Source organism: Sminthopsis crassicaudata, chromosome 2 (assembly GCF_048593235.1).
Source record: "Sminthopsis crassicaudata isolate SCR6 chromosome 2, ASM4859323v1, whole genome shotgun sequence".
Taxonomy (NCBI): Eukaryota; Metazoa; Chordata; class Mammalia; order Dasyuromorphia; family Dasyuridae; genus Sminthopsis; species Sminthopsis crassicaudata.
Window position 1 is genome coordinate 49,437,552 of NC_133618.1, and position 23,929 is coordinate 49,461,480.

Below are 23,929 nucleotides of genomic sequence, written 5' to 3' on the forward strand. Positions count from 1 at the left end.
ATCACTAGCATCAGAACCTAGAAATAATGATCTCCTCTGGTCTCCAGTAGCCTCTTCTTTCATCTTTCTTTCTCCTTCCTTCCTTACTTCCTTCCTTCCTTCCTTCATCCTTCCTTACTTCCTTCCTTCCTTCCTTCCTTCTTTCCTCCTTCCTTCCTTCCTTCCTTCCTTCCTTCCTTCCTTCCTTCCTTCCTTCCTTCCTTCCTTCCTTCCTTCCTTCCTTCCTTCCTTCCTTCCTTCCTTCCTTCCTTCCTTTCTCTCTTTCTCTCTTTCTCTCTTTCTCTCTCTCTCTTTCTTTCTTTCTTTCTTTCTTTCTTTCTTTCTTCTTTCTTTCTTTCTTTCTTTCTTTCTTTCTTTCTTTCTTTCTTTCTTCTTTCCTTCCTTCCTTAATTTCTTTCTTCTTTCTTCTTTCTTTCTTTCTTCTTTCTTTCTTTCTTTCTTTCTTCTTTCTTTCTTCTTTCTTTTTTTCTTTCTTCCTTCCTTCCTTCCTTAATTCTTTCTCTTTCTTCCTTCCTTCTTTTTCTTTCTTTTCTCTTTCTTTCTTTCTTTCTTCTTTTCTTTCTTTTTCTTTCTTTCTTTGTTTCTTTCTTCTTTTCTTTCTTTTTCTTTCTTTTCTTTCTTTTCTTTCTTTTCTTTCTTTCCTTCTTTCTTTCTTTCTTTCCTCCTCCTCCTCTTCTTCTTTTTCTTTTCTTCTTCTTCTCTTCTTCTCCTTCTTTTCCTTCCCCCTCCTCCTTTTCTTCTTTGTTTCTTCTCTTCTGTTTTCTTTCTTTCTCTCATTTCCTCTTCTCTCCCCGATCTTCTCTTTTTCCTCTCTCCTTTCTTCTGCCAACCTTAATCAAGCTCACTCTGCCCTGATGATCAGAATAGAAGGCAGGGTCAGGAAGGAAATCCTGAGTCCTTGTGAAAGTAGAAGTGCCCTCCATCTGCAGGGGAAGGCAGTCCCCCACAGGTGGTTATGGGGAGCTGAACATCTGTCTGGTCTTCTCTGGGTTAGTGGGTGGGAACTGCTGGGGCAGTTCCCAGCTAGAAAGGGCTACTTACTATCCTATGTTTAGTACGAGGGGTTAACTAACTATCCCTAGTGCCCCACCTGCCCTAAATATGCACACATACCCACCAATCAAAAGGCAAGTTTATTTTTTGTCATTCAGGTTTTTGTTCTCTCAACAGATCCTTGTCAATGATCCTTTGTCATCCCCTATCCCCAACTCTCCTGCCTTTCCTCCCTCATTCTCTCCCTCATCCCCATTCTCTAACCACTCCTCATAGAGAATATAGATCATGTCATGGGGGACTGCTGCAGGTCAAGGAACAGAGAATTATCAGAAATGATCCTCTTGGGAGGGCACTCACAACATTCTTCCATCCGAATGACAGACCTACAGGCGGAGGCCCATTGCTTGCTTTCCAAAGTAAATAGCTCTGCTCTCCTCCCAAAGCAGCCCAAAATAGTAGCCCCAAACATACTGGGGTCTATTTCTTGTTCTTCACACTGTTTCCAATGACATTTTCTCGAAGCCGAACTGGTCAGGAGCCATTCACTCATTCAACAAGTATTTTCAGCACCCTTAATGCTGCACCAAATTCCTAGAATGGTAGTTTGGGGACAGAGGGGTTAGGACCCCCAGAAAAAGGAGAAGACTCCAGGAACTCCTGTGTGACCTCGAAGCTGCAGGAACATCTGTTTGGGGATGGCAGCCCTCACACACTGGGAAGGCTGGTATTTTTTGTTTTGTTTTGTTTTTAAGCGGGATGAATTGGCTCCCTCCCCCACCCCCAACGCCCAGCTAGCACCTAGAGCTCCCCTCTCTCTAGACTATAAGATCTGCTATGATGCCTAGACAGAAACAAATGAGAGCCTTTCTTTGCTATCCATGTGTGTAAGGATGATATGAGGCAGGAGGGTCCCAGGAGTCCTACAGGAAAGGGGCGGGGTGGGAAAGGGAGGGAGGGGGAGGATGAAAATATGTGACTATCACTGAGTGCAAGTAACAGCAGGAGAGAATTTCTCTAGCTCTAGTTGAAAGCTGGGATACTCTAGAGATGGAGGGCCAAGAATTAATAAGGCAGATCTTTCCCAGCATGCACCACTATATCAAAGATGCAGGCCCTTTGGTGGGAGTAAGGGACTTTGATAGAAGGCTGGGGGGGAGTCACAGAGTTTGGGGTGGGGCATTGAAGAGGAGATGGTGTGGAGGAGGGGAAGGGAGGGAGAGATTGTTCTAGAGCCCTGACTGGGCCAGACTTAGGGTGGAGTCCAGGGCTGAAATAACATGGTGCCAAGATTTTGTGATTGGAGGAAGAGGACCATGTCAGAGTGAATAGAGTAAGGGTTAAGGACACGGCTGAATTGCCAAAGAATAGAGAGCATCTTAGGGGTCCAAGACCAAGGTTCAAAGGCTTCCAAGGCCCTCACTAAGTCACTGAGGGCAGATATCATCCTTAGAGAGCACTTGAAGGACTCCATGCAAAATGGTCCCATGTGCCCATGCAAAGGAGGCGAGGCTGCTGCTGTTGAGGCACTACAGCCCCAAGGCTTCTGCTCTGAGCTTGGTGAACCAGAGTTAACGCTAAGAGGAAGTTGTTGGAAAAGTCAGACCGGAATGGTCGATAGGGAAGGCAGAGCAGGGCTTGGTCACAGATGGTTCCTGTTGGGGGAAGAGCAAGGTGCAGCTGCCCGTTTTCTGCTTTCCCCCCCTCACTCCCCTCACTGCATTATCACTGAGCCACAGCTGGCTGCCTTCCCCTCTGGCCGGGGGGAGACCTCTCCCTCGCAGCTTCCCCCTCACCACTCCGCCCCAGCTGTCACATGGGCACCCTGCAGCCACCCACCCCTTCCCCAAGACATTGAGCCATTGAGTGGGGAAGGCTGAACAGCAAGGAGTACTGAGAGGTGGGAGGGAACCCATCAGTCCTCAAATTTTTCATCCCATGGGATATCCCTGTTGGGACTGTCCTGCTCAGTTCTATGAAACCAAAGGACCCAAGAGACGCTAAGGAGAGGAGAAGAGCAGAGGCTCAGCTTCTTCAGCAAGATCACTGGCTCCAAACTAGGGGGACTGCTTTATGCCTTGCAAGAACTCTGGGAGGTCAAGGTCAGGATTGCAGCCTTGGGCAGTCTGCCTAGAAAGGCTCTCCTAGACCTTTCTGATCTCCACCCTATCTATCTCTCTGTCTCTCTTTCACAGTCTCTTTCTCTGTGTTTCTCTCTTAGTCTCTCTCTCTGTATTTCTCTCTGTCTCTCTATCTCTCTCTCTTTCTTTCTCTCTCTCTCTCTCTCTCTCTCTCTCTCTCTCTCTCTCTCTCTCTCTCTCTCTCTCTCTCTCTCTCTCTCTCTCTCTCTCTCACACACACACACACACACACACACACACACACACACACTGGATCCACATGTCCCGAGCATCTTCCATGATGGAGAATGGTGTTCCTTCTCGGCCCAGAGGTCCTAAGAAAGGTGGCTCAGGTAAGGACATTAAAGCTTCTAGAAAGTAGAAGGGAACTCTTGGGAGAGGTGAAGGGTGGGGGAAGAGACTAGCAGGAGGGCAGGGCAGGCCAGGTGGGAGGAATACTCCCCACCCACAAGCCATCATGCCCAAGGCTCTCAGCTTTGTTGACATCCCTAGAACTCACCCCAAATATCAACAACAGTGTCATTGTAATGGAATGGTCCCTAACAGCTGGGGCAGGTGTTCACTGGCAAGGGTGCCAGCAGGTGCCAGACATGTATCCTCCCCTGCGTTGACCAAGAGGCAGATGCTAAGGCCAGAGAAGAGACGGGGTAGGGTGGGATGGGGCCATCCTGCGGCATGAACCTGAAGAGGAAGATGAGTTCATGCTCTGTTAGATGGCTATGCACTTAAGTGGATTCCGTTGAGTTGGATCCCTGCTGCTGATAAGCAGAAGGAAATAACCAGGTCCTGCTTCCTAAGAAGCAACTACAAATGGGAAAGGGACTAAGATGGAGAGAAAATGAAAATCAGAGCAGGAATTATGTGGGACTGGGACAAAGGAAGGCTTTGTGGCTCTGGGCAGGTTGGAACCTTGCAATGGCACAGTCCTGTTTGCCAGCACTGTTGCCTGCGTGGCTGTTAGCAACCTTAAAGGGTATGGAAGGTTGACTTGGTTGTATGCGATGAGAGAAGTTCTCTTACAACTCTAAGGTTTCATATGACTAAATCCTATTACTTTATAATCATGTAGCTGACTTCTCTGGGACACTTCAAGAAAGGGGTGGGAGACAGGTGCTCACTTACATGCCTTTCCCAATAACCATTTGCTAAGCCCTGTGGCTCATTCATTCATTCATCTACCATTCTATCTATTCAATCACTCATTATTTATTAGAATTTACTGTGTACCACATATCGCCCTCCTCCACTTCCACCACCACCATTTTGTTAACAAAAGTCTCTGGGATCTGCAGGTTGGAAAGAGATAAGGACTTTAGCCAGAGGTTCAAAGTTAAAGACCTCATTGAACAGAAGCAGGGCCCTGAGCAACTGGGGTAGGTAGATGAGAAGCCCCTCAATGTCTTTTATCTCTCTGGACAGCCAGGTGACTGAGCTGAAAGAATTGGCTTCTTGGCAAGATACCCTTGCAGGAGTCTTCATGCTCTGGGGCCATATTTAACAAGAAGGTGGTGCTCATTAAATATTTGGCTAGGTATTCTTAGAAAGCCCCAGGCCCTTCCAAGGTCTATGTCATCAGATCTTGGACCCCTTTGACAACAGTTTGGTGGGGAATAGGTAGGTACCCCTTCTCAATATGGAACTTTTTTAATGCATAAGATAAAGTACATAGGATTAAAAAAGAAACTAATCACATTGAAATGTAGTTATCAAAATATTTTTTAAAACAACTTCACTAGTCTCAGGTTAAGAACCACTGCTCTCTCTCTCTCTCTATATATATATCTGTTTTTAAATAAATGGACATGTATGTATCATTTCTCTCAAGGCATCTTCTGATGAAGATGAACTTAGCATGAGCTAGAAATTAGGAAATATGGATTCTAGTCCTGGAACTTCCATTAACTTTTCATGTGATCCTGCGTAGCTGTGGCAAAGGTCTGAACAATAGCCCATTTTTAGTGCATTTTGTGGCTTACAAGAATCTTGTTCACATTAACCCTGGGAGTAAAAAATACAGTGATTTCCATCAAGAATCATAGGACTCAAAGCTAAAACAAAACAAAATAAAACTTGGAGGTTATCTAGTCCAATCTCCATATTTTACAAATGGGGAAACTGAGGTCAAAGTCACATAGGACATAAATAGCAGAGCTGTGATTTCAGCTTAGGTCTCGACTCTAAAACCAGCATTCTTTGAACTATTCCATGTTATTATTTCAAGAGAAGAGCAAGACCTCATATCTTAACAATGACCCTCTTCCCCTCTTACTTTGGGTGAATGATGCCTTTCTGTCCTCTCCTCATCAAACATGATCTCAGAAAAGGATCAAATCCCAATGGTTTTAACAAGAGTATAATGGCCATTAAGCCCTTCCATTCCCTTTCCTTATTGAATTTGGGAAGTGAATTTCTTTCTTCTTTTAGTGTAATGTTTGGGATAGCTTTCTAGAGATCCTTGGGATCAGTCCTTGGTTTTAGTGGAGAAGTGATGAAGGCAGAATGGCCACCATGAGGCTGGTCAAAGATGGAATGTCTCATTTCCAGTCCTTCTCAGCCCTTAAATACCTTATTGCAATTAGATGTAATTACAGCATTACAGCATCCTGAATATGTATCACCATATATGAACTAGAGAACCATCACCTCATCAATTCCACTGAGTTTACACCTGATTTCAAGTATACTTCTCCAGAGTTCTGGTCCTCTACATTTTAGAATAAAATTTCTTTAGAACTGAAGGTATGGAGGGAATAGGTTCAAAGAAAGGAAATGAGCACTTATTAAGTACCTACTATGTGCCAGGTACTAAGCTAAGCACTTTACAAATATTATTTCATTTGATCTTCACAAAAGCCCTAAGAGAGAGAGAGCTGCTATTATGATTCTCATTTTTCACTTAAGGAGATTTAGGCAGACAGAGACTAAATGACTTAACCAGAGTCACACAGCTAATAAGTACATATCTGAGTCTGATTTTGAACTGAGGTCTTCCTGACTCCAAGACCAATATAGTTCTAATTGCCAGTAGGATGCTCAAGTGACAGCAAGAAGCCCCGGCCAACGCTGTCATCTCTTCCAAAGAAACAGACAGCTGGTGGCCCAGATATCAGAGTCACTTTCACAAGATCATAGATTTTTCAAGTTGCAAAGGACTTCAGAGAACATTTTCTCCAACCCTCTTATTTAGAGATAAGAAATCAAGCTCAGGCAGGAGAAGTGATTTACCAGAAGTCATACCAGGTAGTAAAGAGCTGTGTTAGGATTTGAAGCCCTCTCTTTTAAGTCCAAATTCTGGGTGCCTTCTGCCATTTCAGCTGAAAGGTAGGAGCTTTCACCTTGCACAACAGTATCGGAGCAACTCTATTACAACACAGGAGAACCCTGGAGGATGAGGATGTTGCAGATCCAGTGTCCCTAATCCTGTTCTTGGGGAAAGAAGATGTGGGCAGAGTTGGAACCAAATCGCCACTTGTTAGCCAGGCTCAGTGGGAGGTTTACATCTGGAAGCATCAAGCTCGACTCCATCCAACTGGGCAACTGGACTCACAAAAAGATAAGTCAGGGAAGGGAGCAAGCCATAGCTTAGGGGTCTAAATGAGAACGTGGCACTAAGGGCCAAAATATCCTCATTATAGTGACTTGTCCTGATGAAGAGAGTTTACCCATTTGGAGAATGGGCAATGTTGTGGCAATGACGAGAAGAGAGATTAGTAGCATCTGAACTTTGGTCTGCCAAGGTTATGACCCCTTGGAGGATGGGACTGGACCAGAATATGGACCATATTCTGGCCTTTTTGTTAAGACTGGGTAAAAAAGAAGAAAAAAATTGAGTATATATCAGCTACAAGTGATAACATGCCAATTATTTTCCCAAGTATAGGAAGAGAGTACTATGGTGACTTCTGATAGGAAACAGAATGAAGCAATGACAATAGGTACACATGCCAATAAATGGGTCTGTTCATGTATTATCTTTGCTGGGCAGGTCATAAGTTGCTGATCCCCGTCATACACAAATAGATTTCAAGGTTGATTCTTTCAATAGCAGAGTAATAAAATCCCAGAGTCAGAGAGCCACCCTAGCAACATAGCAATGATATTGGACTGAGATTACAGACCCACTTCCTGTCAAGAACTTTGAAAGACTTCTTAGAAAGACCCCATTATCTAGGAACATTTGTCCATCCTCTCTGGTGATGGAGATGGAGACAGCAAGCAAATCCAAACATTTTAGATTCAATTCAACTTAAATAGTTTTTTTTTTAATAATAACTTTTTTATTTTCAAAATATATGCAAAGATATGTTAAAAACTATTGCAAAATCTTGTATTCCAAATTTACCTCCTGCCCTTCCTCCAACCCCTCTCTCAAATAGCAAGCAATCCCATATATGTTCAAGATGTGCAATTCTTCTATACATGTTTCCCCATTTATCATGCTGCACAAAAAGAATCAGGTCAAAAAGAAAAAAATGAAAAAGCAAACAACAAAAAAGGTAAAAAAAAAAAAACTCAAACTGTGTTGTGATCCACATTCAGTCCCCAAAATCTTTCTCTGGGCACAGATGGCTCTCTCCATCACAAGCATATTGGAACTGGTTTGAATTATGTCATTATTGAAAGAGCAATGTCCATCAGAGTTGATCATCACATAATCTTGTTGTTGCTATGTACAATGATCTCTTGGTTCTGCTCACTTCAATTTAAACATTTTTAAGCACCTCATGTGTATGAGGAGTTATGTTAAGCACTGAAGATATAAATACAGAAGGAAAACTAGTCCTTCAACTTGCTGACATTGAAAAAGAACGGTACAATAAGTACAAAGGGACAAGAAGGGTTTCTTCTGTAAAATCAGGGTAGTAAGAACCATAGTGTTGACCTCATGGGGCTATTGTGAAGATTTAATTATTAAATATATATAAAAGTTTAATATAAATGTCAGTTAAGCATACATTTGTTAAGTTTCTACCATGTGCAAGGAATTATGCTAGGTGCTAAGGAAGCAAAAGAGTTCAATCCCTGCTTTCAAGTAGCTTAGAGTTTGTGAGGTGAAGTATGGGGCAGGGAGGATTGCCATATATAAAAATAAGGATGATACAAGGTAGAATCATTGAGTTAGAGCTGGAAGGAAGTCCTCCAGCCCAACCTCCTTCTTTACAAATAAAGAAACTGAGGCTGCTAGAAGTTGAGACTCAGTCAGCTAGGATGAGTCAGAATCAGAATTTCTAAACTCCACTAACCAATGAAAAGTCCAGATAAAATGCTATAAGGAACCTGGGAAGGGAAAGATCCCCACATACTCACCCATCCAAGATGGGAGAATGGGAGGAAGAGGGGAAGGATCTTGAATAAATGCAGGAAGTAGACCTTGAAGGAAAAGAAGGATGAAAAATACTAGAAAAAGGGAAGCAGGGAGTTCCAGACCCAGTTCAAGAGAATACATAAGGCTGAGCAACAGGACTCTTTGATTGTGTTGTGTGAAGCGAAACAGTGTGAAATAAGTCTGAAAAGGGAGGCTGGGGGCAGACTGAGGAATTAACAGAGAAATGTCCAAAAGGCAGGTGGATAGAAGGAATCAGAGGAAGATGGAGAGACCTGTGCAATCCAGAAACATGAGCCAATGAGAACTATTGGTTTTACTACAGTAAATCAGAAATTCTGGGATCTGTGAACGTGTGTGTGTGTGTACACATTTATGTACACATACACACACATATATAGCATGTATCTGTATTTACTTATGCATACAAACACATTTGGTTCTGCTCTTAACACTTGTTTAGAAAATTTAAATTTGTTCCAAAATGACTGATAGACTAAGGAATAGTTTGAGTTTAATGTGAATTTGCATTTGTTTACACAAAGTGTCATGGTGAAGGAAAACTGTACCACAGCGATGATTAGGCATACATGGAGTGAGGTTGAGGGTGACCAGTGGTGATGTGCTCCTGGGAGGTGCTGGTCACAGAACCTGTAGAAAAGGGAGATGTCTGACTCCAAGTGAGGGAAAAGCACTGCAATGGCCACCTCCCTTGGCCAGGCTGGACTGAGAGCTACTGGGGTATGATTAGAGAGTAATAACACCGAAAGAGAGACATATGGTGTCCTGGATTGGCCAGTAGATGATCTGGACCCTTTAGACCCTTATCATTCCCAAAGCATCTGTCTAGGGAAAAGCCCCAAGGAGATGCTCCTCATTGGCTGCCTCTGTGGACCTAGTACTATCTAGACAGTAGACCCTGAGGTCCTTTGCAGAAGAGGCAAGGCCATCAATCTTTGATTCCTGGTCATAAAGCTATCCTGTCTATGGCCCTCATGGAGCAGTGGCTGGTGTTGCTGGTGATCTGGATCCCAAGGCAGGGGTTCCTCAAGTCATGACCATAATGACTTCAAGTGGGTCTCAAGTTCTACTGCTCACTTCCAACTTCAGGTCTTTGTCAAGATAAAAAACCATGTTTATTGCATATCTTCAGGTGCAATAGAAGCTGTACATCCAATATTACTATTAATTGTTGTATTTATATATTTCTTGACAATATATAGAAGTGTTACTATTTTTATTAGATTTTTACTATTTTTATTAGATTCATTTCTTTTTTCTATAATTTGTCATTGACGAAATATTTGAATGTTGTGATCCTAACTCCATTTGCTCCACAAGCCATTTGTTTCCTATTATATTTTCCATAGGAGGTGATTTTTAGGAATACATACATACTGAATACATATCAGTGTGTGTGGGTGTGTGGGTGTGTGTGCGTGTGTGATACATACTATGTGATACCAGTCGATTGTGGATTTGGAATCAGGAAGATCTGTATCCAAATTTGTGGATCCTGGGCAAGTCACTTAACTCTGGTTGCCTCAGTTTCCTCATCTGTAAAATGAGTTGAAAAAAGAAAGGAGAAATGACTCACTCTAGTTTCTCTGTCAAGAAAATACTAAAAGCAGTTACAAAGAGTCAGACATAATTAAAATGACTTAACAATATGTATGCATACATATATACACCAATATTTAGACATATGCAAATGTATATATCCATGTACACACACACACACACACACACACACACATATATATATATATATAAAACTATATTTCATTATGGTTGGTTTCCTTTGTTATCCTATGCATTTTACTTTATGCATTTTAAAGCATTATTCTGAGAAGGGGTCCTGAAGGCTTCCCCAGAAGGGGTCCCAGACACACAAAAAAGGTTTAAAAGCCCTTGTATTAAAGGACTCTGCCATTTGAAGGGGGAGTATCTCTCCACAGTGAGTAGCACAGTCCTGGAGAGTAAGGCCTGCTCTATCCTCTCATGGCAGACAACATCAGAGGAACTGCCCCAAGAGGCAAAAAAGCTGGATTCAATAATAAAATAATAATCAGGACTCACATTTCTACAGGGCTTGAAGGTTTACAAAATGCTTTCTATCCAACTATCCTGTGAGCTTGGTAGTTTAATTATTATCATCATCCCCATTTTACAGATGGGAAAAATATGGTTCAGAGCAGTTGAGTATCTTCCCAAGCGAGTCATCCAGGGTTAGAATTAAGATTCAAGTTCAGTCATTCCAGCTTCAAGAGCAAGCCTCTTTCTCCCATACATTAATGCCTTTCGGTCATTAGGAGAATGGAGATCTTGGGAAGTTTTCCCAGGGACGCACAGTGTGACTTGTTGAGAGAATCTCCCCCACTAATGCCAATAGAAAACTACTCTGCTATGTAGAGTCTTGCAGAGACACCTGGGACACTGAGAGGTTAAGTCATTTACCTAATCACCCAATCCATAGGTATCCCAGACAGGACTTGAATGGGAATTTTTATGTCTTTGAGGTCAGCCTTTCATCCACTCCATAATCCACATCTACTGATCTTCCTCATCTGTACCTGATATTTTTTATTCTTATTGCTGTGGAGCTCAAAGTATATATATGCATATTACAAACTTATCAGTGCCAGCTACCATTGTTAAGAGTGAACTGCCCGGCCTGTCTACCCTGCCTCCCAGGAACAAAAGGGGAAAGGAAGAGGAGCACAAGGTTAGCTCTGCCAAGAGGGGATGGTTCCTACAAAGCAGGTTAGGTCACTTTGCAGAAAGGCAGAGTTCATATAAGTCAACAAGAAATCAAGATGCACTTATTAAGCACCTACTGCGTGCCAGAAGCTACAAAGACACAAATTAAATAGTCCTGGTCTCCTTAAGGAGCTCCGGTCCATCTATGGGCATAGACTATTAAGGTAACTGGACAGAGTTTCCAGGCCACTAAGCTCCCTCAGCTGTGAGAAACCCCTCTCCATAGGGAAGATGCCTTGTTGTCCCCCTAGGGAGAATGAGTCCAAATGTGGACATACAGGAAGACAGTCTGACCATGGTATGGTTTCATGAATCTCTGAAAACAAAGCCAAAAATGCAGAGCCGCCCCCACTATGAAAAGCATCTGCCGTCCAATTTCCTGCCTTTAGCCTTCTGTGGGGAAACTGGGGTTTCCATTGAGATGGAGCAGAGAAGCTTGTGGTTGAAGTGTGAAGAGGGTGGGAGGGAGGCAGGAAAGCCGACTTTTCATATTTCTCCACCTACTCAATTTCACATGTGCCTTGTTTGTCTTGTTCTGCTCCTCCTAATTCCAGGATTATTATTATTAGTAGTGTTGTTAGCATTACCATTCCCCTCTTGGTTGGCCATAATTGCCCAATCCAGTTATGGAACTCTCAGAGTCACAGGGCCATCCTGTACTCGTTTCATTCTTAGAGCCAGGTGTTTAGTGAACTGGACCAAGGAGGGACAACAATGGCTCTTGGGTGTGGCCTGAGAGTGCAGGAGCTGGGGTTAATCAGGTCTTGGGGCAGCTTACCACGTGTGGCTAAGGATTTTCTGACTCTTGGAACAGGGGAACTTTTGTGGGTTCTCGACCGAACGAGTGTCATGATGAATCTAATGGTGTGCACAACTAGATTGGGGGAGAAAGAGGAAAGGATGGAGGCTGGGAGGTCAATTAGAGAAAATGTAAAGGGGTGGGGGAAGGGAAATAGGAAGAAGTGATGCATGGACTAAACAAGATTATGTAGGTGGCTGCAGGCGGTGGTATTGATCCAGATACAAGGCCCAATCTAGAAGGGCAGAAATAGGAATAAGGAAAGAAGACAAATCAAAAGGACAATTTAAAGGAGAAATCAACGGTTCTCAGAGATTGGATATGGGGAAGAGGAAAAGTAAGGAGATGAACACTTCTCCAACATTGTGAATTTAGGGATAGGGACATCCATGTGCCTACTAGGAAGAATGATATACGTGGAGGGGTCTGAGGATGATCACCTCCAAAGGTCTCCTGAAAGGGCCACAGTCTCTAATTCCACATCTGGAATTTTTTATTTGGCACCTTATTTTAAAATATAAATATCTCTGAGAGGGACAACATTTTATCAGAGATACGTCAGATCTTAGGGTAGAAGGACTTTAAAAATCATCTGTGATCTACCTTATCAATCAGGTAGCCTAGCAGACTCCAGACAAGAGGTTTGTAAGCTTCTAATGTCTTGGCTCCCTTTGATCATCTGGTGAAATCTAAAAATCATGTTTTTAAATGCATATAGAATTATAAAAGGATTATCATAAGAAGAGATAGCTATCAAAATATTAAAAAAACCTCAGGTTAAGTACCATTGCTCTAGATGAATAATTCCAACGATGGTGACTCAGTATCTCATAAAACATCTTATTCCATGGTGGGCATTAGAAAGACCAATAACAATAACATTGTTATTGTATAGTCATTTCAGCAATGTCCCACTCTTCATGATCTCATTTAGAATTTTCTTGGCAAAGACACTGGAGTGGTTTGCCATTTCCTTCTCCAGTTCATTTTACAGATGAGGAAACTGAGGCAAACAGAGTGAAGTGACTTGGCCGGGCTCAAACAGCTAATAAGGGTCTGAGGCCAAATTTGAACTCGGGAAAATGATTCTTCTTAGCTTCAAGCCTGGCACTCAATGGTCTGTGCCACCTGGCTCTCCATTAAATGATACCCAAATCTGTATCCCTGAAACTGGCCCAGTCTCTCTTCCCTATTGGTCTTAGTTCTGTCCAGTGTCCCAGAATAAGTGGCTTCCTCTTCCACATGAGAGCCCTGCAGACATTTAGAGAGAAAGCTGTCATTTTAAAGAAGGAACTGAGTTTTAGAGAGGCTGGTAATTTCCCCAAGACCCAATTGTGCAGAACTAGGAATGACACCCTATTTCCAGACTAACAGTTGAGTTTTTTTCTCTTCGTGCCATGTGCATTTAGGAGTAAAGCAAATTCTCCAGAATTCCAGTTAGGGGCTTAAAACTGGTTACCCCTCCAGCTGGTGGCATCCAAAATTAAGTATAAAGGATGGGAGAGAGTTGAATGTGAATGTAAAAAAAAAAGAAAACCCAACCCAACCCTGTTTTATCTGTTAAAGGTGCCATAAGGAAAAAGCCAGGGGATGAAGGGGAGCTTTGACCTGGGGTCAAAATCTCCTTCCTCCAACAATCACTTGCTACCTGTGGGACCAGGGAAAATACTTAACCTCTTTAAGACTCAATCTCATTATCTGTAAAATGAGCATAATGATACCTGTAGGTTGTGAGGCTCAAATGAGATAATGTATGTAAAACCCTTTGCAAACCTTCCAGGGCCAGTCATCCTTATTATGGAGAGGCAGCGTGACTGGAGCACAGCACCTGGAGTCAGGAGACAGGGATTGGCTTTGAGATTTCATTAACTCTCTTTTGAGGAGACTCCCCAGGCCAATGCAGGTTGGCACCTTCCCTTTTCAGAATCCCTGACTTAGCCCTAGTCTTATGGCTTGTATATGGCAGACCCTGGTTCTCCTGGCTCCGGGACCAGCTCTCTATCTACTCTACTACACTGCCTCTCTGGGAGTTTGGATTCCAAATGACCCAGTGGCAAGCCACCTCATCTCCACAATGTCCAAGATGATATGAGGGATGTTGTAGAAGGCTGCAGAAAGCGGGAATTGTATTACAAATATGTTTCTGTGACAGAGCAACGGTAAACCATGCTGGATTGACTTTTGTTCATTCATATTGATTTTTTTCTCTCCCTCTCCCCCCTTGGGGATGAGAGGTGGTGGAACTGCAGCAAGAGCTAATTAAATTCCCATCATTAAATAGCCGTATGCAGCTAGTTCCACCCCAGCAACGAAGGCATGCTGGCAAATGGCCTACTTAAGAGAGACTTTGGGGGGTGGGGGTGGCAACCTGGAACTGACCCCCCTGGGAGAGGCTGAGTGTGCAGTGGGGGGAGGAGGAAAGCAGCAGCTGAACATAGCTACATGGGATGGCCACTGGCAGTGGGAACCTTTAGAAAAGATATTAAAATAACAACAATCAGAGCTACCACTTAAATAGCCTTTTCAGGTTTGCAAAGTGCTTGACATAATAAATTATTTCAGTTGATCTTCAGTCTGGGGAGGTAACAACTTCTCTAGGCTTATTGTACCTCTTCACCAACTCTATGGTCCAGCCAACTGGCCTCCCTGCAGTCCCCACTGCATATTCTCTCCCTCTCTTTCCACATCCCTCCTTTGGGCTTGAAATGCCCTCTCTCCTCATCTTCACCTTTCAGAAATCTTCCTTTCCTTGAAAGCACAGCTCAATCAGAACTCCTTTTGTGAGATTCTTCCTAGACTTTTGCTCAGGGACTGATGCTTTCCCTCTGAAAAGAGCAGCCTTAAAGTCAGGGAATTCAAATCTTGCCATCGACATATAACTAGCTGGGTGAGCAGCTAACTCTTTCATTCTATAATGTACAGAATCAGTGCCAATCTTCTTGGGTTAGGAAAGTTTCCCTACTGGGAACTGCATATACCAATTAATCATAGATCTAATCCAATAAAGTGTCTCTCTTCTATGTGTTTATATGGTATCTCCCCTAACAAAATGGAAATTCTTTGAGGAGGTGGGGGGATGGGGGCGCCATTTCTGGCTTTGTATACTCAATGCCCAACACTGGGCCGGCCCACAATAGGTGTTTAATACCTGCTAGCTGATTGAATAAATGATCAATTACAATTTGACCCCCATTCCTGAACATGGAGTCTGATTTGGCCTGGTTCTGAGTTCCCAATCCTTTCTCATGAAAGCACTTTCAGCATGAAATTCATTCTTACTCTGAAAAGAGAAGAGAGGGCAGAGTTTCTGCAAAACGATTGTGACCCTGCCCAATCAGATCTTGGAAGCTGTCCAGAGGGGGTCTATTATTTGCATTCTGCTCCGAGGCTTATTCGGTGTTCCCGCTGCCTCCTCTGATCCGGCAGCCTCTCAGCTGTGTCACCAGAAGGTTACAGAGAAGGGTTAGGGTAATTAGAAGAAAGGTTTGAAGCAGGAAGAGAAGCTGTTTATAAGAGCGAAGATTCCCAGAGTGCCTCTGTTTGAGGGAACCTAGAGCCCATAGCTGATTGCTTCTCACCTGTGCATTCGCTGGAATGAATAAAGAGCCTACTTTTATTTCAGGGATGAACTCAGGGTGAGGGGCCTAAGCGCTGGAACCTCACCTATGAGGGCCGGGGTCCAGATGAGTGCATGTGAAGGGAGTGAGGGTGGCCATGACGGCCACATCATCAGGTGAATTGCTTGCTCTGGCCTCTTTAAGTGGCTTGCAGTCTTCAATTTAAACAGAGGTTTGTGTTCATAGATCAATTACTGGGGGATGGGGGGGCGCGCCTCCCCCCTCCCCCTTTATAGGGGCACAGAGCCGGTTAGATGACTTGGCCATGGTTGTTCAACATGTGTCAGGGGTGGGGCCAGGAATAGAACAGAGGGCCCTTCCGCTTCCCCAGCCCAGAGCTCCATCCCCCTGCTCAGGCGGCTTCCCGCTGGAACAACACGGGCTGCTCGACGCCCGAGCAGGAAGAAGGTTCAAAGTGGCCCGTCTGGCCGCGAGATCCCGGCCCCATCCTCAGGGGCGACGGGCCAGCGCTATCTGGGTGGCGCAGGAGGCCGAGGAAGCGACGGCGCCCAGGGTTAAGCCTCCGGCCGGTGGTCACACGGTCCGACGGTCAGGGCCAGGCCGGGGACCCCCAAGATCCTGACGCCCCACCCTGGGCCCGGCTTCCTGTGCAAGGATGTGACTGGGGCCGAGACGCAACTGAACGGGGAAACAGACGGAGGCTGCCGGGCCCTCAGCGTGCCCCGGCTCGCTCTTCCTCCCCGCTTCTCCCGCCCTCCCTCCACCCAGGGGCGGGGGTTGGAGCAGGAGCCCCAGATCCTGCTCCCAAACACTTCCCGGCCAGGTGACTCAGTGACTTCCCAGAAAAGGTGACAGTGAGCATATTCTCTCCTGAGAGGGGGGAAGGAGAAAAGAGAAGGGAGAAAGGGAGAAATAAGGAACAGAGAGAGAGAGAGAGAGAGAGAGAGAGAGAGAGAGAGAGAGAGAGAGAGAGAGAGAGAGAGAGAGAGAGAGAGAGACAGAGACAGAGAGAGACAGAGAGAGAGAGAGACAGAGAGAGAGACAGAGAGAGAGACAGAGAGAGAGAGACAGAGAGAGAGAGAGAGACAGAGAGAGAGATACAGAGAGAGAGAGACAAAGACAGAGAGAGAGAGAGAGAGAGAGAGAGAGAGAGAAGGAGAGAGAGAGAGGAGAGAAGAGAGGAGAGAAAGAAGAAGAAGAGAAGGAGGAGAAGAGGAGGAGGAGAAGAGGAGAAAGAGGAAGAGAGGAGAGGGAGAGAAGAGAGAAAAGGAGGAAGAAGAGGAGGAGGAGGAGGAAGAAGAAGAATAAGCGGAGGAGGAGAAAGAGGAAGAAAGGAGAGAAGGAAGAGGTAGGAATAAAAAGAGAGAAAGAAAAGGAAGAAAAGAGAGAAGGTGAAGAGAAAAAAAGAGAAAGGAAAAGCTGGGGCAAAGAGAAAAGGGAGGACAGGGGAAAAAGGAGAGACGAGAGAGAAACTGCGAGAAGGCCTTCCTGTCGAACAGATGTCACCTCGGCGGAGGCAGCTGCGCTGAGTGATAACTCGGGAGCGGGTGAGCCGTCTTTCCCAGCCCACTGGTGCGCACCAAGCTCCTTATCTCCGGCGAGCATTCCGCATTGAATTACAGAGCTGGAAAACCTAGGCAGGCAGAAGGGGGGGGCGGGGGAGGAGGGGCGGGGGAGCGCTTCCCTTTCACACGAAATTGAAAAGAGAGCGTGGGGCTGCCAGCAGACCAGCTCCTGGGCAGATCTGAGCCGCCGACTGTCCTTGAATCCCGGAGCTCAGGAGCCTGGCCCCGGAGTTCACGCGTGGACCAGTGAGGACGAAGAGATTCGGATCCGCGGACAAGGAGACCCATCTCCCCCCAGTCGTCCCCCTCCCCCCCAACATCAGAGTAGGCTCAAACCAGCAGCCAATGCTGAGAAATTCCAGCACTGACAGGAGCCTTGGGGGAGGGGCGGTCGTGGGGCCGGGAAGCCCACTAGAGTGGGCGGAGGGAGGTTGGGTGTCTACAGTAGCTGCAGGAGAAAGGCTCGAGATGTAGAGGCTCTCCCTACACCCACTCTCATCCAGGTCCTCCAGGTCTCCTTCAAAGTCCTCTCCTGGAAACATCTGGAAATAAGGATAGAAGCATGATAGTGGGTGTGTAATTTCTGGGACCTGGGTTCAAATCACAGCTTCTGGGCTTAGTCCCACCGGGTCTGAGTTTCTTCATCTTTAAAATGTAGGAGCTGGCCTGGATCACTTCTAAGCTCCCTAATTTTATAATCCTTGGATCCTAAACTAGTAACAGGAAAGCTGAGAAAGGGTTGATTGATTTTCCTTCCCCGAGTGGAACCAAACCACTTTCTTGGCTGCCCCCCTCCTGTACCCCACTTTCTCTGGCTTCTCTTTCCCTCTCTTCCACCCCCTTTCAGATGTCCCAAAGCCCCTCCAGGTTGATTTTAACATAGAGATGCAGTTTGCTTTTTCTAGCTAATCCTAAGCCTGAATTCTCACAAAATTCCAAAATTGAAAAAGACGGCAGAGACCATCTATGACTGCTATCTGAAAAAGAGCTCCAAACAATCAGCACTCCAAGCCAATTCCTCTCTTAGGGAACCGGTCCTCCTAGCTTCACAAACTACATCAGAGTTCTTCTCAGTTGTTCTATTTCTACCCAGAAATTGGGAACTTTCAAGTTAGGAGGCCCATAACTAGTTGGGAGAATGGATATGGGCTTGGAATCAGGGACCTGAGTTCAAATCCTACTTTTGATGTTGACTAGCATTGTGTACTTGGGCAACTGCTGTTGGCTTTAGTTTCCTTATCTACAAAATGATGGGGTTCAATCTGAAGATTTTCTATTCAATCTCTGTTGTATTATTATTATTTTTTTTTGCTAAGGCAATTGGGGTTAAGTGACTTGCCCAGGGCCACACAGCTAGTTAAGTATCTGAGACCACATTTGAACTCAGATCCTCCTGACTTCAGGGCTGGTGCTCTATCCACTGCATCGCCTAGCTGCCCTCTGTTAGTATTTTTTGTCAAATAGAATGTCTCACTTTTTCAGCAAGTCTTAGCACCTACTATGTATCAGGCACCATTCATTAGGGATAAAGGAAAATGTATAAGACACAGGCTCTCTTTAATTTAGCAAACATTTATTTAAGTGCATACCGTAATGCAAGACTCCATGCTAGGTCCTACTTATACCTCATTAAGGTTCTATGAGATCGGCTAGGACATCCATACAGAGATGAAAGTCTAGTGTGCTGGAGGAAGGGGGATGAGAGAAAAGGGAAGAGGCAAGGGGCACGGGGAAGGGAGTTTACGGTTTAGCTGGGAAACAAGACAGACATGTGAAATGATTAGAGAACAATACTCGACAGTTAATGATAAAATGCTAAACCGAATATCATAAACTCTGCAGTGCTTGGTGGAAGATAAGTCCCTGGAGGCCATTGGGATAGGGAGAGATCAGTGCATTGCTGCCTGGAACACTCAGGGAGTGAAAGCTTCATGGAAGAGGGAGAGAAGACAATTGGAAGGATGAGGAAGGCTTGGGAGGCCTGGAGAAATAACGGCTCCAGAGTTCTCTGAGGGGCAAGGGGCAAGAGCTGCTGAGGGAGATAGTATAAGGATCATAAATGAGTCAACAAGCACTAATTAAGTGCTTAATAATAAGTAGTGATAGTAGTATTTTAAAGGGTTTTAAAGCTTGAAAAGCTTCACATTTATTTTCTAATTTCATCTTCCCAACCACCCTATAAAGGCAAGAGAATATGTATATGCCCCTATATACACATATAGATATATGTGTGTGTAAAAAGTGTATGATTTACAAGAAAATATGTATGTGTATAGATTTATATCTGTTCATATGTTTGTGCAAATTTGTACAAATATGTACATATGTTTATATGTGTATACCTTTATGCATATATGTGTACACACACCTGTCAGAGATTGTGCTGGATATCAAAAATAAATAAAAACCAAAGGTAAAAACAGTGTCAGACCTCAAGGGGCTTACATGCTAATGGGGGAAAATAGCATGGGAACAACTGGGTCCAAACAAAATCTACAAAGGGTAGATGCAATTAAGTGACCGGTTCACGCACGGCAAAGCAAGATAGTGGGCCTTTTGAGGACTGGATTGGAGACAGGTAGATGAGTTCAAATCCCTAACTAGATATTTACTAGTTATGAGATGTTGGGCAGGTTCTTAATCTCTCTGGGCCTCAATGGTCTCATCTGTAAAATGAGGGGGTTGGGCTCCACCACTCAAGGCCTTTCTAGCTCTAAATCAGTGATCTCCTGATGATTCCCAGCCGGTTTACCTGACTCCAGAGCTCAGTCTTCTTCCTGATTCCTGCCTCTCTGAATTCCTGTGGGAAAATGCCATTTCAGGTGGGCACAATAGCATGCCCCAAGACAGGACAGCCCTCAATGGAAGGATGCTACTGCATCCTTCTGAGCCCAGGAAATACTGGTTATACCCTGAATAAATGGTGAATATCAGCATGCCCCCCAGCTTTGTACATAATGTTAGAGAACATGCTACTAAAAGAAGGTTAATCACCCCCCCCAAAAAAAAGAACTTTCTGTGTTGGAAGCTTGGGTGATTTGCACTCCTGATTCCACCTTTAGCCACTGAACTGGTTTCCAAGCCTGAACTAGAAGCACAGAACTAGATCTCTATTAACTCTTATGTCTCCCTATTCACTGGAGGCGATGAGCTACAGTTCTGCATAATCCTATCCCTTCCCTGTAGAGTTTGTCAATGTTTGTCTTTGTCGCCAACAACCTCTCCTTCTGTGCCCTTTACTTCTTCCCCCAATAAGCCTGTCCCCACTTCAGATGCTCAGGGCCCTGATGATCCCCTCCCCCACCTCTACTCTAGCAAAACGTGCTCTCAGGAAAGGATCTGTTCTCCATCACTCATTTCAGTCCACATGTGCCTCTCAACCCTTTTGCTCCCTCTCCCAGGGGGGATTTGTAGGGTGAGCCTTCTCTCAAGCTGTGTAAGAAAAGACTTTGTAACCTCAGAGAGGAATCTCAAGCATCAGCTAAGTCACTGGGGGAAGGGGGGAGTATTTTTCTGGATGGGGCCCTAAAATCATACCTTTTAGGCAGCCTGGCCTGCCCAAGCAGTAAGTGTTATGGAGCCAGGAAGACGGAAAGGCTTGGGGTGGATTAGCAGAGAAGAATCAAAAGCTTCACTAAGTAGCCTCTCCCAGTTCAAGAGCTGCCAGGGATGGAGGAAGGGAGCTGCCCCAGGGATATAGCTCTGCTTCCTGCTGAACTGAGGCTTGCTGGGAAGCACCTAGCCCTCAGGTACAACTTGGGGGCCACAGTCTATACAACATGTGTCACCTAGTGGGGCCTTTAACCCCATACCTGTTCTCCTGAACTTGCTCCCTTCCTCCCAAACCCTTTAGGACTCCCTAAACATGTTTTTACTTGACTTCAGGCCCAACATTTAGGAACTGGAAGGGACATTCAAGGTTCATCTAGTCTGGCTCAGGCCTGGAAAATCACCATCACTTTAATGGTTCAATAGATAGAGCAGGGAGATCTGAGTTCAAATCCTGCTTTAGATATTTACTAGCTGTATGATCCTGGATAAGTCACTTCACCTTTGTCTACCTTAGTTTTCTCACTTTCAAAATGGGGGTAATCATAGAACCAACCTGCAGTGATCAAATGAGATATTTACAAAGTGCTTAGTCCAGCGCCCAGCATGTAGCCTTTAATAACTGTTTGTTCCTTTTCCCTGTTCCCTCCTTCTGAGGCAACTCATTCTCCTTTTGAATAGTTCTAAGTATTAAAAATTTTTGACTTAGGTTAAACCTAAAGTTTCCTCTTTTCAAATGCCCATTATTTGTGATTTTGGAGATCTAACAAAGTACAAATTAAATCAAAATTAAAGTTCAATCCCTTTTCTAAGTGACCATCCTTCAGAACTCAAAGATAATTATCATGGTCTCCTGCAGTTTTCTCTAGTCTAAACAAACTTAATTTCTTCATATAACTCCCATAGGTCACCATCTTCTCCAGCCTGGTTGCCCTTTTCTGGTTATTCTTTAGCTTAATCAATGTCCTGCTTAAAATATAGTCCCCAAAACTAAACACCAAACTCCACTGTCATCTGACTTTGGCAGAATACAGAAGAAATGCTCTACTTCTCAATGTTGTGCTAACTTAGTTGTTTACTGTATCACTTTGATGACTCCCATGAACTGTACAATTTTTTTTTTTCAGGTAAACTGCTAGCTAGCCATTCTAACTCTCCTTTTTTTCATGAAGTTGATTTTTTGGACCTATTTATAAGAGTTTACATTGTGTTTCATCTTATTTGAGCTGACCCAACATTTACAAAGCTTGTCAAGATCTTCCTAGATCTTGACTCTCCCGTGAAGTACATTGATCCTTCCCTCCCAGCTTTGTGACACAGGGAAATTTGCTGGAAATTTGCTAGCCATATAACCCTTTATTCCAGTCACAGATACAGATGGTAAACAGGAGAGGACTGTTCCCTGCAGTATTCCTCCCTGACAAACAACACTGAGGATCTGTCCACATAATCAGTACTGAATCCATCTGCTTGGACTTTCAAATGGCCCACATCTCTCCATATTTTACCCAAGAATGGCAGGATTTTGTTTCACCAAAAACTAGGTGAACCTTCTGGATTACCATCATAGTCTCCAGAATTGGTCTGACTTAGTAAATGAATACAATGTTCCACTGTGTTGAGTGGCAGAGCATTCAGGAGTTAGACATCCTGTTTTACTCTGCCCTACTTAGACCAAAGTGGAGTCCACACTTCAAAGACTTCATTCTCTTCCCTTTTTTGAAAATCAGAACTTTTGCCATTCATGGGTGGGCCCCTTTTGGGGATTACAGAGACCTAGAATGTTAGCACTAGAAGGAAGGGCAGACCGTGTCTAGTGCAGGAGTCTTTAACCTTTGGGACAGCATGAATTCCTTTGGCAATCCAGTGAACCCTTTTCAAAATAAAGTTCTTAAATGCATAAAAGAAAATCCATAGGATTACAAAAAGGCTAATTATATGGAAATACATTTATCAAAATATACTTTTAAAAACCCACAGATTCCTAGACTTAGAAAACCCTAATGTTAAAAAGCCCCAATGTTAGTGTAGTCCCCTAATTTCACAGAGAAGAAAACTGAGATTGTCTGGTCCCAGAGCCAGTGGTCCAAGACTTGAACCCAAGTCTCCTGGTATAGTCCCATTGATAGCATATAAAGAAAAGCTGCCACAAGGAGACATAGCTAAAGCTGTTCCTCCTAGCCTGGGGAGTCTGTCTTCATACAGTGAAAAAAACCCAATTGCTCTAAGAAATCTGTCAGGCAGCCATAAGCAGCCAAGTACACCCTGTGCAGAAGCCTGCTCTGGGCACATCTGCAGTGACAAGAAAGCCAGGGAGCCTGGTAACTGGAAACTAAGGAGAGCAGTCTGAAAGACTCCCTTCCTGGGAAACAACAGAAAGGGGGAGGGAAATTCCCAGGAAGTAAGGGGGTCAAATCAGACCAAAGGACCAGTCATTGTGAACAATTCCCCGGAGCCCTTTTTGAAAATCAAAAAGGTCAGATTTGGGTTTGGTCAGATTCAAACAAGAGAAAGACAATTGAAAATGACAGGATGTTTCTGAGTTGAGGGAACATGGTGGTGAGAATTCTCATTCATTCAAGAAACATTTATTAAGTTCTTATTTTGCAATGTGCTGGGGAAGACACAGAGAGGAGGTAAAAACACTAGTCCTGCCTTCATGGGCCTTACAATCTATATGGAAGATATTGTTGAGGTTCAGGAGACGCCAAGAAGGGTCGCAGACTAGTGTCTCGAGGAATGTCAAAAGAATTTGCAGGTTTGACCCCATCTCCAAGTCAAGGGGCAAAATGTATTATAATTGCAACACCAAGTGGGCTAAATTCCAAAAGAGTTTAGCAAAGAACTAGGGGCAAGAAGACAAATTTATAAGACAAGTTAGGAGACTAGAGCTTTGTGTTATTTATTTGCTAATGTTGTGGCTTACAGGTAGGTTTGAGGAGTGCTCTAGTCACTATTGTCTCAGGAACTTGGTTATCACTGACCAACAGATTCTCTCAGACAGTCAGTAATGTTAATAGGACTAACCTAAGTCCAGAAGACTTTAGAATCATTGACAGACAGATTGTTAGAACAAGAGCACTCAGGGTGCCTTAGGATTACTGCTATATTTCCCTTAGAAGCTATACCCCTTCAATATGACCTATATAGAAATACCCAAAGCTACGATATGACATTTTGTCTTACAAAGCAAAGTGGTAGCTGAGGTCTAAGGAGGAAGA

The 23,929-nt window shown here is 44.2% G+C and overlaps 1 protein-coding gene across 4 annotated transcripts in view; it reads left to right on the top strand.

Moving 5' to 3' along the window:
- The first annotated feature begins 3,297 nt into the window (after window positions 1–3,297).
- The window catches only part of CBFA2T3 (CBFA2/RUNX1 partner transcriptional co-repressor 3), a 192,039-nt gene continuing 171,407 nt past the window's right edge, over window positions 3,298–23,929 (top strand). For 2 of the 4 annotated variants that reach the window (XM_074286193.1, XM_074286194.1), the window contains exon 1: window positions 3,298–3,466. In XM_074286193.1, the coding sequence (XP_074142294.1) occupies window positions 3,394–3,466 (73 nt within the window). In that variant the 5' untranslated portion in view covers window positions 3,298–3,393. The remainder of the gene's footprint in view (window positions 3,467–23,929) is intronic. The other 2 variants (XM_074286184.1, XM_074286185.1) reach the window with 1 other exon arrangement.